General features: G+C 44.9%; 1 protein-coding gene across 1 annotated transcript in view; it reads left to right on the plus strand.

Moving 5' to 3' along the window:
* DKK3 (dickkopf WNT signaling pathway inhibitor 3) overlaps positions 1-16,606 on the plus strand; it is a 49,137-nt gene that overhangs the window by 12,953 nt on the left and 19,578 nt on the right. Inside the window, exon 4 of the mRNA XM_037840160.1 lies at positions 1,544-1,627. Coding sequence (XP_037696088.1) covers positions 1,544-1,627 — 84 coding nt within the window. The remainder of the gene's footprint in view (positions 1-1,543; positions 1,628-16,606) is intronic.

Here is a 16,606-nt window from a genome sequence, read left to right on the forward strand (position 1 = left end):
TGGTTATGTCATCCTTTTTGACAACAATGATTAGCCAACAGTTTTGTTGGTTTCTTTTTTTTTGGGGGGGGGGGATGTCTTTTTATTCACAAACCACATGATATTTATGTAGAAAATGTTGGTGGTTTCTTAAAGTTGCTCCTTGTAGATGTCAGAAGACCTGAGTTTGAGTTCTACCAGTTATAAGTGTGATTTCAAAAAAAAATATTTATATTTCCTGATGCTCAAGAACCACAGTTAAGAAATAGGGATGTTAACCATCTGCATTACAGTATTGTGAAGACTGAATGGCCTAAAGTATATGAAAGCACCTTGTAAACTATAAAGTGCTATGCAAAAGCAAATTATTATAACTGTTGTTCTAATAGTGAAGTTATGTTATCAGCACAATACAGTAGTTCTCAAATGGGTCCCATAAAGCATCAGTCCTATGCAGTAATTCATGAAGGGTTCAGCAGTGGTGAAGCATATTTATAAAACACTAAATATTCTTCTCCTGGAGATACAAAAATGCACATTGGTATTAATAAAGGCTCTGAGAAGTCTTCCAACCCTTACACAGAGGGTCATAGTATTTTTTTTTAATGTAAAAAGTTGGCATATGGAAGAAGATGTAATCTCTTTGCTGAGGAGAGGAATTATTTATATACAAATTTAAGAGCATGATGACAAAGATGTGGCCCTTACCTCTTCCAAACTTGAATTTGATCCACTGCTGCAAATTAGGCTAAGAGTTTCCACTTTGTTTCTGGATGCAGATTCCTGTGATATTAGAACTGGCAGAAAATTAAAGATGATTTAGAAATGAGGAAAGTATGAATCAGAGAAGAGAAATGACCTATTCCAGTTTACATACTAGGTGCTTATTGGTGCCTGTGCCAGGGCCCAGTACAGATCTCCTTACTCCTGGGCCAGCACCTTTTCTCCTCATTATCACCAACTCACATGTTAGACGTGGCTTTGATGGAGCCCGGGTTCCACGTCAGGATCCTAAGGCTCAGCTTCGATGCCTGCACCCGGTTACAGAACCAGAGGCAGATGACAGACAGAGGAGTATTAGGACAGGTCTCCCATTGTACTTCAACACATTCTTGATGAAATGAAACTGTTCCCCAGAATCAAGAGTGGAACAGCTGAAATTAAAACCTTGTTTCTCCTGAAAGATGTCTGACTGGACATCAGACCTGTGGTTGTGGAAAAGGAAGTTGACATTGAGTTCCAAGTGATGAACCCCAAGAATGATAAAAATAGCTGGCATTATTGAGCATGTGCTGGGCACTGGGCAGTGTGCTGAGTGCTTTGCATGGGCCACCTCATTTCTTCCTCCTAACAGCCCTAAGAGGTGGCTCTCTTATCACTGTACTAAGGGGAAGCTGTCCAGCTGACAGCTGCTGGAGGAATGCAGAAATGAAGGGGGCATGGGCATTCTACTTTGCCAGATGTCGTTGCTTCAGAAAATGGGGGAGGAGAGAACATAAAAACACTTGTGGGTGTTTCCCAGCAATTCTTCTATCTCACCTTTCCTATATCTTATCTACTATAGATAACCAACAACCAGACTGGACAAACAGTCTTCTCAGAGACAGTTATTACATCTATGAGAGGGGAAGAAGGCAAAAGGAACCATGTAAGTCATCTCCCCTGCCACACCCCCAGGCATATGCATTTTTGTTTAGTCTGACAAAGGTGACTCAGACGTCAGACCAGGGGCAGGAGGGGGCTGACCTTCAAGAACTGCTCCTGCCTCATTTCTACCAAGATTCCCCAGTTCCTATGTTTCTGACCAGACCCATGCAATCTGGTAACAGGCTATGCCTCCACACACCTTTGCGTCAGAGACAACAGAGAAATTTGGTTATTTGCTTAGCCCCATCTCAGCTTTTAAAAGAGAATAAGGAAATGCCAGGTATATTGATCAGGGATCCTGGTAACAAGACTTGGGGAGTCAGTCCATGAAATCCCTGAAAGCCTCTGGTATGGCCCACAACTTTTATATCTCAGCCGTGGTCAGGCAGGTTGGAAGCAAAGAAAGGTCAAGTGGAACCCAATGGCCTAAGGGGAAAGCATGTCCTCCCCTTAGAGGTCTTCACACCCTGGTCCCCAGTGATTGCTCCTGCTAGTCAGTTGCCTGTTGCTTATTCCAAAGTGGGGTGGTTTTATAGAATGTCAGAATCCTAACATTGGAAAGGGGCATCACTTCACAGAAGGCAAACTGTGGCACAGGTAGGGGGTGACCCAATCAGTTACTGCTCTCCTAGCTCCCAGGCCAGTGGAGACTCTACCAAACATTATCTTCCCAAAGAGATGGCCGGTTTCAGAGGCAGACACCTGTGGAATGGACAGGCAACGGTGATACTCACATGGTCAGCATTAAAAATATGCCTCCTTTGTGACTGTTGTGAGGACCAGCCTCTGTGTACCCAGGTCTCTTACATAGATTGTTTCTGCCCAGAGTACTTCCCTTGGAGGAGAAGAGTACATCCCTGGCCTTCCAAGGGGATTCAAGATTTTTCCTTACTGCTATTAGCCTTATTGCAGAAAAGAACCAGTTTACTGATAATAGTTAGGAGGCGGTGTTGTCTTGATTGGTAGTTGATGGTGTTTTGCTTGTTTGGGCAGAGTGCTCGGATGGGAGCTGATTAACATTTACTGCAGGTTTTGAGCCCAGTCTGCTCTGTGTGAAGGTGGTGACCACCATTCAGAGGGGTCTGGGGGATGGAGGGGACCAGCTGTGTGGTGAAATGGAGAAGGCACCTGGCAGTGGAGGATGGAAGCATGTGTTTGTCACCTGTAAGCTGGGTCACCTTGCGTCCCCCATCTTCAGGTGTGGTTATGATTTCCACAGTCTCCCAGCTCTGAAAGTTACAGAATCTCATAAATAAAAGATAGGAATTAATTAACTAAAGTCAGGAAGGAAGAGAGCTGGTTTTCAAAGGTGGAAAGAGAGAGAGGAAAGAAAACAACAAGTAGGCCAACATCCATAGGGGTAGAAATCAAGGTAGCCAGAGGAAAAGCTTTAGAGTATTCCAGATCTAGGCTCGATTTGGGGCCTGGTGAGTGGAAGAGTACCTGAGCAGAGCTGTGGAACGGAAAGGGCAGGGGACACAGAACTCACAGGGCTACAAATTAGAGAAAAAGCCTTTGCCCTTGAGTTTAAAAAAAAAAAGAATATATTATTGCACCATAATAGAACCTTGCCCCTGGGAGCTTCCCAGAACCCAGAGGCAGCAGCTCTGGCTCTGTGCACAGCTGCCTCTGCACCTGCAGGGCCCAGGTGCACACCCACATTCCCTCCTGCCTCCCTAAGTGAGGAGACTGTGTCAGGTTTTGTGTCCTGTGGTGGAGGGAGTCAAGGCTCTGAGAGTGATGGGCAGGTAAGGAACAAGAAAGATCTTGAAGGTGCTGTTTTAGTTTGCTAAAGCTGCTGAAATGCAGATACCATAAAATGGGTTGGCTTTTACAATGAGGATTTATTAGTTCCTGAGCTTACAGTTCTGAGGCCATGAAAATGTCCCAATCTAGGCATCATCAAGATGCTACCTCCTTCCTGAAGGCAGGCTGCCAGTGATCCGGGACTCCTCTGTCTCATGGCCAGGCACAGGCGGGTCTTTCCCTTCTCTTCTGGGTTTCATTGCTTCCAGCTTCTGGTTTCCGTGGCTTCCTCTCTCTTTCTGTGTCTTTTTCTCTCAGCTTCTTTGTCTTTCTCTCTGTCTTCTGTGTCATTTCTATGAATTCCATCCTCTTATAAAGGACTCCAGTAAGAGGATTAAGACCCACCTGGGGCATGCCTTAACTCAAATAACCTAATCAAAAGTTCCCACCCACAATAGGTCTATACCCACAGGAATGGATTAGCTTTGAGAACATGATCTTCTGGGTATAACATAGCATCAAACTACCACAGGTGCGAGAGCCTGCTTGGGTCAGGGAGCAGCCATCTGCCCTCGTGGGTTGTGTGCCAGCAAGTGTGTGCGAGCGTTCCCAAGAGCATGCATGGCCTTGTGTGTCCATGTGTGTCCACTTCAGGATTCAACCGAGAGGCCTGTGGAGGACATGGCCTGGCACCCTTGTGCAGGGCATAATCCCAAGCCTGTAGACGATGATTCTGAGAATGCTTGAGGTTGAAGGGGAGCGAGGGATCCAACAAACCCAGAAGGCAGGGACTCCTCAAGCCCTCCTTCATTCCTGCTCAGGCCCTCTGCACAGGAAATCACTGAGTGTCTCAGAATTAATCCCAGTTTATTAGCTGAAAGGGAGACCCAGGGCACCTGCTGCTTGACCGGCCACATGGGTTTAGAGAGTGGACTGGAGACTCTCCAAGCCTCTAAGCATCCTGTGAAAGGGATGGCTGTGGACAGAAATGGAGGCGTGTGTGCCTCACCACAGACACTCACTGTGGGGGTGGCTGCTCAAGAAGCAGGGAAGCAAGACTAGTTTTTTTATTTATTTGTTTTGTTTTAATATTTTTTTTATTAGAGAAGTTTAGGTTTACAGAAAAATCATGCAGAAAATACAGAGTTCCCATCTACTTGACGTATTATTAACATGTTGCATTAGTGTGGTGCCTTTTTTCCAATTAATATAAAGAGTATTATTAAAATTGTACTATTAATTATAGTCCATAGTTTACATTAGGGCTCACTGTTTGTGATATATGGGCCTATGTTTGTTTGTTTTTTTTAATTTTTATTCCAGTAACATATATACAATATAACATTTCCCATTTTAATCACATTCAAATATCCAATTCAGTGGTGTTAATTTCATTCACAATGCTGTGCTGCCATTATCACCATTCATTACCAAAACTTTTGCAACACCCCAAACAGAAACTCTGTACCTATTAAGCATTCACTCCCCTGCCCTGGCCCCTGGTAAGCTGTGTTCTAGTTTCTGGCTCTGTGACCCACTTTTAAATGCCTATAAAATTCTTCCTTCCAACTACTCTTCCCTCTTTGGTCTCTCCTTTGTCCCACCACAATTGAACCAGGGCCATCTCTACAAGAAACCTGGAGCTCCTTTTACAGGACAGGAAATGAGAAAGCCTAGATGGCCTTCAAAGGAATATGGAAGGCCAATCCTTGTCACCACTGTCCTCATTCCATAGTTTTGTAATTTAATGATTTTTATGGTTGGCTCTGAATTGTGTTACGTGCCACAGAAACTTCTCTTGCAGGAAAAAGGGGGATTTGCCATTCAAAACCACAAAATCATATGCTTTTCAAACCTTAAAATGCTGAAAACAGGCTAAATCATCAGAATTTAAAATCCCCAGATGAATTCAATTAAAAATAACCACCGAGCACCCCATATTTTCCTTTCTTCCAATCCTGGTATATGTATTAATATATATGGTAACCTGAGAAGGCTCACAGGAAGTTACGGACAGTAATATTATGAGTCTGTCTAGAAAATTTAGCATGATACGTGCACAGTATTGGTCTGTTTTACATTCAGATGCGAAAAGGGAAGAGGACACTGCGGCCTGTTATTTCACCTGAGCGCGTTGGCTGAGGGTGATGTGGTGTGACGTCTTTGTGGCCAGGCTTTGTACTGAGCCCTCAGCCTGCCCCACTTCACGGGCCAGTGGGTAGGCTGATTGATGAGTGCCTTTTGTGCAGGAAGAAAGTGGCGTATTGGCAGCTAGAGAGCGGACGGGCCATTATGCATGAGTGGAGAGCTTTTATTTACAGAACCGTGTCCCCACATATGAAGTGTCTGGCCCAATTAGCCAAGGAAACATTTTGAAGGGGCAAAATGCCTAATGAAAATACAGCTTACAACTCCCCGATACAAAGCTTAGCACATCCTGCATTTGCTGTTTTTCTGTTTGCACATTAGAATAAGATATGAAAGAGTGGGTCAGTGTGTGTTTCCCATTGAAACATATCTAGTTTGAATCTATAGGTTCAATTTCATATGTCCAACTTCAAAATACTGGTCAAGACTTCTGAGACCTTGGAGTGATGGACAAGTTTCGGTAATGGATGGTGGTGATGGCAATGCAACATTGTGAACTGTATACTTAGAAAGTGGTTAAAATGGAAAATGTTACATTGTATGTAACCACAATACAAATGTAAAATTACTTAAAAAAAAAAAAAGAACTTCTGAGACCATAGACAGACAAATTTCACTACAAAAAATGTCCAGATAGGAGAGATTTGAGTAACCCAGTGACTTCCTTGTCCTAGAAAATGGTCAGTGCTCTGGAAACATTTTGTCCAGAGACGAAAGACTTTTCTACAACAAATGTGAAACCAAATGCCTTCTTTGTTGCGAGAATACTTTGTTATTTGTGTTGAAGCCTGGGGAAAGTGGGGTGTTAAACTGTGTCGGAACTTTTTTTATTTGTTTCCCATCAAGCATTAAGCACCTTATGACCTCAAAGCCAGAGAGACCAAAGCGAGAATGTGGGAGGAGAAAGGAGGTTGAATGACTTCTTTTTCCATTATCACCACATTTTCCCTCGCCCCCAACTCAGTAATTCATCACAGAGTAAAGACGGGGTGGCAGCTTTGTGCTCTCACTGTGCCCTGATTTCTGATGCTGGAGTCTATCAATAGAATTTCCGAAAGTACCTCAATGACCAAACACTGGGGGGTTTATTCTAAGAAAAATCCATCAGGGAGTGTGCAGGCCCCCAGAGATACCAAAGTCCTGCGTCCTTGGGAGTCCTGCAGGGCCGAGGGCAGCTGGGAGGCCAAGAACCAAGAAATGCAGCCTTTCCCTTTCTGTTCATCTTGAGACAGAATGAAGAAGACTGAACAAAGTGAGAGGTAGACCTGGGTTCAAACCCTGCCCTGACCCTCACAAACTCTGTCCTGTAGGACTCAGTTTCCTCATCTGTTAAATGGGGCTGACAATTCCCATCTCTAAAGATTGAGTGAGACTCTACTAAGGCAACGTTCATAAAAGCTCTTTGTGTAAGGTTCATTATTATTGAAAAGTAATTAAAGCTGCTTCCTGATTGGCTTTCCCCCTGGTGCCTGGCAGCCTACAACAAAAAGAATGAAATTGGACAGGAAGCCAAGGATATATTTAAGGCCTCCATTGGCCTCGTTCCCCAAGGTCTTTGTAGCCTTGGGCAAATTTTGTTCTCCAGGGACCCACCTCACCCTGTGAGTAAGGACAGAAGTTTTGCCAGCAGCTCTGTGCTCTCAGCCACAAGGTTGACTCACCCCAGTCTTGTCCCTGTCCTTGCATGTCATGTGTGTCTGGGTCGGATGTAAATAGAAAAAGAAAAAAAGATATCTTCTTTTTGTTTTCATTTCTTTGATTGTTAGGAAGGTCAAGGGAAGTGACTGTTTGAGAATTGTAAGATGTAGCCAATATGGAATCCTCCTCAAATTTAGCTCATCCCTTCCTCCCTTTATCGAGGGAGAAAGGTCAGTTCTGTTCCCAAGACCAAATGCCATCACCCCCGTGTGCAGCAGATCAGGAAGGTGTGAAGTTCCAGCCGGAGCTGTCTGCGGGCTCAGTGTGGCTGCCAGGAGACAGGGGGGCTGAGTCACACAGGGAGGAGGCGATGGTGATGGGGCTACTGCGGCCACTCCTGAAATGCAAAAAGGACAGGCTCTCCCTCCCACCCTCCTCCTCCCACTTCCACAAACACTCCCAAAATTTCCAGATGCCATCTGGTAAGAAAAACCCTTCAGTGGGGTGCTTAAGGGGCCAGGGCTCAGGCAGATCCAGTTCAAATTGCAGCTCTGTGCTTATTAGATGTGTGGCTTAGGTTAAAATCCTTAACTGCTCTAAGCCTTAGTTTCTCCATATGTAAAATTAATAAAAGTACATCCCCTGTAGGATTATCTTGAGGATTAAATAAAATGATCCAGGTAGAGCACACCGTAAAGAGCCTAGAAAGTTAGAGGTAGCCAACAATAAATGTCAGCTGTTTGTTGTTATTATTTGATTACCAATCTATAGCTATTAGCTACCCAGTATTAATTATTCAATGCATTCATTCATTTGCACACTCATTGAGCACTTACTATGTGCCAGGCAGGCAAATGTAAAAGACAGTTCCTAACATGAGCTCCCAGGCTGGTGGTGGACCAAGAAATAAACAGATAAATTCAATATGGATTCATAGTTCCCAAGTCAGAGGTTGTGCAGGGCAGTGGGAGGTCATGCAGGAGCCAGATCAGGTAGCCAGGGAAGGCTTTTTGAATCTCAGTTCACCACAGGTCTCTTGTTTTCTGCCCCTTTTGTAAGCAGAGGTACTAACTGCCTTTTTGTTCCCAACTATCTTTTCAAGGATGTTTGTATGGCAAACAGCCTTGGAAGATGGAGATAGTGTCTCCTTCCATGACAGAGGGCAGGTTTGCTTGTAGTTCTCTAAGCTTGTGTTTCCTCAGCTGTGATGCAAACCCACTGCACACACAACACCCTGGGCCCCTCCACATTGCCCCAGTTGAATTTGAGGCTAAGGGGAACTGACAAAAAGAAGCACCTGCTGCTTCTGTGCTGTGAGTAGCATACCTTTGTGTCTGACCCAGTAGTCTCATGTCTCAGCTAGCATCCATAAACTGTGGAGGGCTAACTTGTTAGGGTAAAATCTCAGACCCTTCACACTTCTTAACAGGCTTCCTGAAAGAGGTGGCAGTTGAGCTGTATTTTGAATCATGTCTAGAATTCTCATTTTGGGAGGAAGGACATTCCTTGTTCAAAGTCAAGAAGGCATGCAGGAATAAGAACATGTCAAAAGAACACTAAATATTTTAGAATGCCAGAGCTGGAGGTGTGTTTGTGGGAGCAGGAGATGAAGCTGGGAGAGGAAGAGATTAGATCAGAAAAGTCTTCATGTGCCAAGCCAAGCAGAAAGGGATATATGTAGAGTTAGGAATCGATCCTGCATCTGCAGTGTTTTAACATGCCCTGTACTCTGTAATGTATGGAGACTCCACTCAGTCCCCAGAGGAAAGAGCCAAGAACACATGGTTAGGATGTCAGAGACATTGGTAGGGCCTGGCCTTTGCTTACTCCTGCTGTAGCTTGAGGCCTGGGCTACCTTTGGGCTGCAAATCCTGTGTCCTGCAAAAAGTCTGGCTTCAGGAAATATATACCTATTGCAAACTATATACTACAGTTTGTAGTATTTCAACATTCTTTCATAAACAGTAACAAATGTACTATACCAACACTACGAATCAACAATTGAGGGGGGTTGGTTAGGAATATGGGAGAATTCAAGTTTCCTTTTCTTTTTCTTTTTTTTTTTTTTTTTTCAATCTTTCACTTTATTTCTTGTCTGGAGTAATGAAAAGGTTCTAAAAATTGAACAAAAATTAAGTGTGGTGATGGATGCACAGCTGTATGAGGGTACCAGGGTCAACTGATTGTACACTTTGGATCTTTGGATAATTCTATGGTATCTGAACAATCCCAATAAAAAAAAAAAAAAAGTCTGGCTTCAGGGCTTGACATCTGGAAACTTTTACTTAGAAATGGAACACTCTGCTTTTGCTTGGTGTTAGTAACAGGCCAGATGAATGACAGTGTTTTGAACTTGAAATCTCTTTAGACTGATGGTCTTGGCTGCAGAACAAACCGATTTCTGTGGCTTCTGAATAGCCCGAGCATGTCAGGGGCTGACCAGCAGCTCCGTGCCCGGGCAGGGCCACGGCCATCAGGGCCCTGAGGATTCTTTCATTCCAGCCTGGGCAGTAGTTGCCGCGGGGCCTTTGCACTCTGATTGGGAGATATGTGGCCCCTGGGCCCTTCCTTGCCTTTTGACATTGTTGGGAAAAATTCACAATGCTTGCGAGTCCATTTTATTTCATTTAAAAAAAAATAACATCAGGGGACACAACACATTCCCTGTTTAGTCACTGTGACTTGGGTGTGATCAGATTTACCACCCCTCTCCAAATCCACCTATTTCTAATTGTCAGTATAAATCCTGGTTATAGCTCAGGCCAGCTGGGAGGTGTGCGGCTGTGGCTGAAGGCACAGCGATGATTACGTAGCATAATGGTAATGATAGAAGTGGGGCTGATTAAGATGAGAGGTGACATTCACGGAGCCCTCGCTGTGTGCCAGGTGCTGTGCTGGGGACATGACCAGCACCCCCTCTCACAATCCACACGGCAACCATCCCAGGCAAATACTTTTATTAACCCCATTCTACAGACGAAGCAACTGAGGCTCAGAGACATTATACAACAGAGCTAGTTCTAAAAGGTAAAAAAAAAAAAAAAAAAAAATGCCCTCAGGCCTTACTGATTCATAAATGCATGTTTTTAATTTAAAATTAAGGGTTTTGAAGACTGTATGCCCTCGGGGAGTCAAGGGCCCAATCTGAGTTGAAAGGCTGTGCAGAAATCCCTGGTCTCCGCTGCCCTTGGACAAGGCAGCACCTTCCCTAACACTGGTTCCAGGGGTTGTCTCTGAGATGTGGCAGCCAGAGTCTTTAGGGGATGTCTTTGAGGTGCTGCTAACCCCATAGATAAGAGATTCTTGCAGGACGCCCCTGGCTCCTACAATGTGCAGAAAATCCCTCCAGGCCTGGGTATACACGGGCTCATGCAGCATCTCAGAGATATCATCATCTCCAGGATCCAGAGATGTGATTTTCTTGACCCTTTGAATTTAAGCCTATACAGCCTCCTTTGAGCTATGCGCACACATAAAAGAATTCCCAGAGGCTTCAGGGGCCTCCCACTTCTCTGTTGGGGCACTCCAGATTCCTGTGTAGCTCAGGTGGGGGTCGCAGCCTCCAGGGAGAGGGTTTTGTGGTGGTGGTGGTTTTAGGTGGGCTTCCTGGGAGGTGGCCCAGATGACAGTGCCAGCAGAGGCCTCAGAGTCAGAGGCAGGGGGAGAGGAAGGGAACAGAATCAGGGCAGGTGGGAGCTGGGGGGCTGGGATGATGGGTTGAGCTGATCTCCCGAATCAGCTCAGGAAACCTCAACTCTTGTTGTAGCCCCAGAGAACTGTAGAAAATGATGGATGGGGACTGAGTCATCTAAGTGTTTGCCCAGATCTCATCATCTGTCTAGACCTACTGCCAGTTTGATTTGTCACCTCCATCTCCTGGATGAGAAAGAGTGAACAGGACTTTTGGGTACGTTTCAGGAGCACATAGTGCAGTGGAAAGAGCACTGGAGCCAGAACTGCCACAGGATGGAATCCCTTCTCCTTGCCGTCTTCTCTCCCCATCCTGAGCACTGGTTCCTGATCTGTGAAAGGACGATTCGGTGACCACTTGAAGGGTGTTTTAGAAGGATGAGGAAATGTATTTCAAGTATCCAGCAGTTAGTAGATGTTCAATAAATGTAAATTCTCCTTCCGACCTAATTTCCTAGACCTTTTGGGGGCAGGAAGCAGTAATTTACTATGAGTGTGATCAACCAGTATATTTTTATTTTGTTGTAAGGTTGCTGCCACTTTAAACTCTGTCATCGAGAAAGTTTCTGAAAGGAGGATGGTGGCTAAGACTATAGACCAACAAACAAAAACGCTGTTGTGTGTGAACACAGGTTTTGGGCCAAAGATAAAGTAAAGCGACATTCTCTGAGCTACAGAATTATGAGTGGCAGAATTCACAGGGTCCTCTGTGCTCTTCTAGACCAGGGATGAAATTGTGTGGCACATATACTGCCCTTTCCCCTTTCTGGGCCTGTGGCAGACACTGCTAATCAACTGCAGAGTTACTTCCTGACGAGCGCTGTTAAGGCCTCGGAATGTGAGGCAACACAACGCATTAAGTGGCCACTGACAATCATTTGGAAAAGGACTATTCTTAAAACCCATTTCCCATCCCTGCTCCAGGCTAAGCCTCTCCTTTTACAGATGAAATACAGAGATTGGGTGGAGGGAAGCTATGATTTTGCCCCATGACGTGCAACTGTCAGAGCTGGAGCCTCATTTCCAGTTCAGTTTTTAATACACTGTGGACCTGGAATTTTTTGTTTCATCGTTAGCTTTTTATGATATCTCAGAACCTTTTCTGTGATATCTCAGAAGATTAATGACTGGGAAGATGGATGCCCAAATGCTGAGATGATGGTAAAGATGATGGGGAAGGGTCTCTTCAGGCCCAGGGAGCAAATGGGGAGCTCACAAAGTGGCAGCTGGGAGAAGTTCCTAAGACTGTGAGCTCCAGAGGGCGACAGCTTCATCTGTGACGTTCACCTCTGTATCCCTAGGGCTTAGAATCATACCTGACATAGGAATTTGCTCAGTAAACATGGTGTGTGGAATGAATGAATTTAATGGATGACAGCAGCATGACAAAGGAGTGCTTTGGGGAATATAAACTAGAAAAGTTCTTGAGCTCAAAGAGCTGCAAGTATGGAAATGAGTTTTATTTGCTTGGCAAATAATCCTCAACTTGTTTTTCTTCCTTCTTTCATTCATCTACATTATTGTGTATCTCCTGCTTGTCAAACTGTATTCCAGGTGGTTTTACATGTTTTATTTTCTAATCCTTACAACACTGAAAAGTAGATATTATTTTACAAGTAAGACAGTGGGGTTTAGAGAAGCAAAATTCCCAAAGTCATAAGGCTATAAATGGTAGAACCAGAATATCAATCCAGATATAAATGTTGGTCAGTCAACAAAATTATGTATTTCTGATAGAAAAAAAAAATCATGAAAGTTGGCAGCCACAGTTCTGGGTGGTTTGGGAGAGGCAATCACCTGCCTTCCAGCCTACTATGACAGTTTGTGTCATTTATATCAAGTCATTGAATCCCTCCGCCTCACTCCCCAAATGCCCCAAATGAAAACCCCAGATCATAAGAGGACAACTTAGTGGCAGTAAACATAGCAGAGCCCCTTGGGAGCACCGGGAGGGGATGTCAGAGAAGGATATTAGGGAACTATGGAATCTCTCACTTTCTTTTGCTCTCACCATTGATTGGCTGTCAGCTTTTCTGCCCTTGAAGAGGAGACTTCTGAACTGGGGCATTTTAAGTGGTGGTGTGCACTCGTATCCGAAGAGGTTGGCCACTGTCACATTTTAATGGTGTGATGTGGAAAATACAGCCACAGGGAAAACAGCCTGCATTTTCCATGTTCTCACAATTAAGTGCCTCCCAGAAGAGGAAACAGGTAAAAGAGCAGAAAGCCCCACTGCCTCTTGAGCAGTAGTTAGGATGGCAAGACACCCTGGGCTTGAAGATGGAGGAGGGCCTGCTCCCGAGGCCAGTGGGTGACCACAGGCTCATGGTGGGCAAAGCCAGCAGGCTCTGTCCTTCTCAAGCCGTGGGAGCAGTAGGGCTTAGGCTCAATACCTTTATGCACAAATTTCCCCATCCCAGCAGGCTGTTACTTCCGATATTGCTTCCAAGATCCTGGGTGATGTCACCTGGTGATTTTCCAGGTGATGCCTACAGGGACCTCCTTGTCCAGAGAGAACACACATCCTGTAGCAAAAAGAGCAGTCATAGGTCAGTGACTTCAGGCAGAACTGCCCCACCCTTAAGTCCCCCAGCAGCTTTGCTGGGCCTTGGAGGGTGACAGAAAGGAAAGAACTGGCATTCATCAAGCACCTACTATGTGCCAGGCACTGTGTGCCCATTTCTCATATAAGCTGTTTTCTTTAATCTTTAACAAACCCACCAATAGCAGGGGATACTAGCCCCATTTTAAAGATAAGGAAATTGAAGCACAGAGAGGGTAAGCAACTTGCCAAGATCACACAGCTGGTGAGAGGCAAAGGTGGGATTTGGAAACAAGTATGTCTCTTTCCAAAGCCTGAACTCTAGACTTCTACTGCACAACACTACCCTGCAAAAGGGTTAAACGGGAAGGTCACTAATAGTTACTGAATGCCTGAAACATGCCGTGATACGTGGACACATTTATCACCCTTGCTCTTTTGTGGCAACATAATTAGTTAGTGTTATTCCCATTTTACAGAAGAGGAAAGTGAGGCCCAGAGGGTTAAATGGTGCACACTCAGGCTTGTACAGCAAGGAGAACTGAGGAAAGGTGCCAACTTGGGGAGCTCACTGTGGGGGGAGTGGACCCCTTTTATAGCCCTTGGCCTGGGTCTTGGGCTTGGAGGGCTGAGGCAGCCCTCACGAGGCTGAATCCCTCAGTGCTGGCACACGCAGGAATCCACATGCCCTGGCAGGCAGCACTGGGGCGCTGTGAGGCTCCAGGGTGTCTGTGGCAGGAACCTGGGTGCTCCCAGACCACTTCCTGTAGCCTGTCAGCACGCAGACTCCCCCCTTGACCTGGAAGCTCTCTGTGTTCCCTGCCATCCCACAACGGTGAAGCAAAATAAGCATGTCCTCTTGTGAGCAAAATGAAGTCAAAGCATATGTTTTTTCTGAGACTGAAACATGTTAAGGCATTTTCCAAGCTCATTAATGTAAATGGTTCAACTTGAAAAGTTTAAAAATTCCAGAAGCCCCTTTTTCAGTCCTCATTGTGGAAGAATTTTGTGGGTAGTGCTGGGAGGAGAAGAAGTATTGCAAAGGGCAGGAAAGGGGCCAGGGCTGAGGGGTTTGGAGGTTCATTAGAGGCTCAGAGCAGATGCCAGACTGGTTCCCATGCCCAGTGCCCTGGTCATGGGCTGAGAAAGTGACTTTTTTTCTGCACAGGGGAAAACAACTTTGTTTTTGTTTTGTGTTTTAACTTTTCTTCATCTTTTCCTATTTCTTTAAAAATAGAAGCTCAAGGAATTCTTTGAGATGTGATTTTAAGAGACCATGAAACATTGGAGGCCTTAAAGCTGTGGTTCTTAGTCTTGGGCAGACATCAGAATCACCTTCTTAACCTGAATAGAATTCAGGGTGTTCACCAACTTGCATGAGAAAAGAAATGCGTCTTTATTTACCCTTTAAATTAAATTGAGCACCTCCTTCAACAAACCATAGTATTTTAGCAGTGCCGTTGTTACCCACAGCAATCAAAGGTATATTTGGATTCTCTTGCTATTGTTGCAGATATCTCAAAATGGTATTTGTGGTCATTGTGACTTAGAAATTAAGACAGTTGTCAGACCTGCCACTAGATCTTACTGTTCAGTGTTCTCATATAGAAGCACATAAAATACCATGTCTCAAAATACCTTGATAATTGTATTTCAGTGCAATCATTTTCCTTTGTAATCTTGTGTATTTTACTTTATACATATAAATGCATTCTTCTGAGAAGAATCCTCAGGTTCCACCTGACTGCCAAAAGGGTCCATGGCACCACAAAATGTTAAGGCCCTCTTTTAAAGAAGGCCAATGGCCAGTGTCCGCACTGGGGCTTCTTAGTCGTTCAGGTATCGACACACCCTCACAGGCAGAGGCGGGGTTCTCGAAGGGAATCTGTCTGCTAGAGTGAAATCCCCACCACTGACGCATTCACTGGAGTAAAATCCCCACCATTGAAGACAGGATTTAACCCTGGCTTCCCAGAAAAATTCCAGCCCCATGCAGATAGTTTGAATCCTAAGGATGGTGAAGAACCATTCGCAAGAAACTGAAGTTTGAGAAAATTCTGATCACCAGTATTGTGCTCCACAGCTCTTGAAAACACTGGAGCTAGGGTCCATCTCAGCAGTGGGATTTCCCCAGTGGTCCTGGGGAGTCTCCCAGATGGGAAGCCTGTACGAATTGCTATTGCTCATCATTCCTGCAATGGTTAATCTTCTTCTGCAAAGGGCCAAGGCCTTTGGCTGTAGCTCGATAGCCTGAACTACCTCCTGAAGCATCTCTTGTCTTTCTTCTCCCTCTGGGGCCTGTTTTTTCAACAGTGGCTCAGCCTGGGGATCAGGGTCTGATTTCCAGGTGGAGATTGTTGATTTGTAAGGAGGGTTTGTACGCCACAGTCTCTGGAGTCTTGTTCTTTCCCAGAGAAGACCTCACCTGTCCTACTGAAGTCTCCAGCTCCAAGATGTTGAGATGGACAGAGAAGAGAAGAAATATGGTTTAGTCTTCACCACACTGCAGTTCTCTTGAGTACATGTACATAGACCCAGAATTACAATAATTTGGGAACAAGATATTCTGTGGCACTGTCTGGAAAAGCTCAGTGTGTAGGAACATGACACATTTATTATTTTCTTCCCAAGGAAAAGGAAAAACAAATTTAAGGGATTGGGTTAGGTTGAGTCAGCTCACTGACTCACATGAAAAGAATAAACGAGAAACCAATTGAGTAAATTTGGAGAAACCTCATCCATCCCCAATGATGGAGGGAGTGTCCAGAACATAACCAAAATGTAACTGAACAGTAAGAAAATGTTCAGAACCTATTTGGCTTTTTGTAATTCCTGAATAATAAAAGCAGACACTTTCACCCTGTCCCTGAAACCTACCCTGTCTGTAACCCATTATTCTTTCCCTTGAGTGAATGAAGGAATCATGCAGTCATGTGGACACCAGGCTTATCCAGATGCAGATAAGTAATGGGAATGTGACTAAGCTTAATCCATTAATTGCTTTGTTGGAAAGAAAGGTGGTTTCATTAGGGCCTCTAGCAGGAGTTCCCTGAGGGTGGATCTGCAGAGCTGTGGCTGTCCATGAGGCCCCAATAGGACCCTGCCTGGCATCTTCCTGACCTGTGACCTGTAACTGGCATGGTCTCCCCAGCCACAAAGTATAAGGCCACCGTGGCAGTGGCTCTGCTGCTCTCCAAGGCTGAGCATCTCAACATT

Source organism: Choloepus didactylus, chromosome 6, assembly GCF_015220235.1.
Source record: "Choloepus didactylus isolate mChoDid1 chromosome 6, mChoDid1.pri, whole genome shotgun sequence".
In the NCBI taxonomy this organism is placed as follows: Eukaryota; Metazoa; Chordata; class Mammalia; order Pilosa; family Megalonychidae; genus Choloepus; species Choloepus didactylus.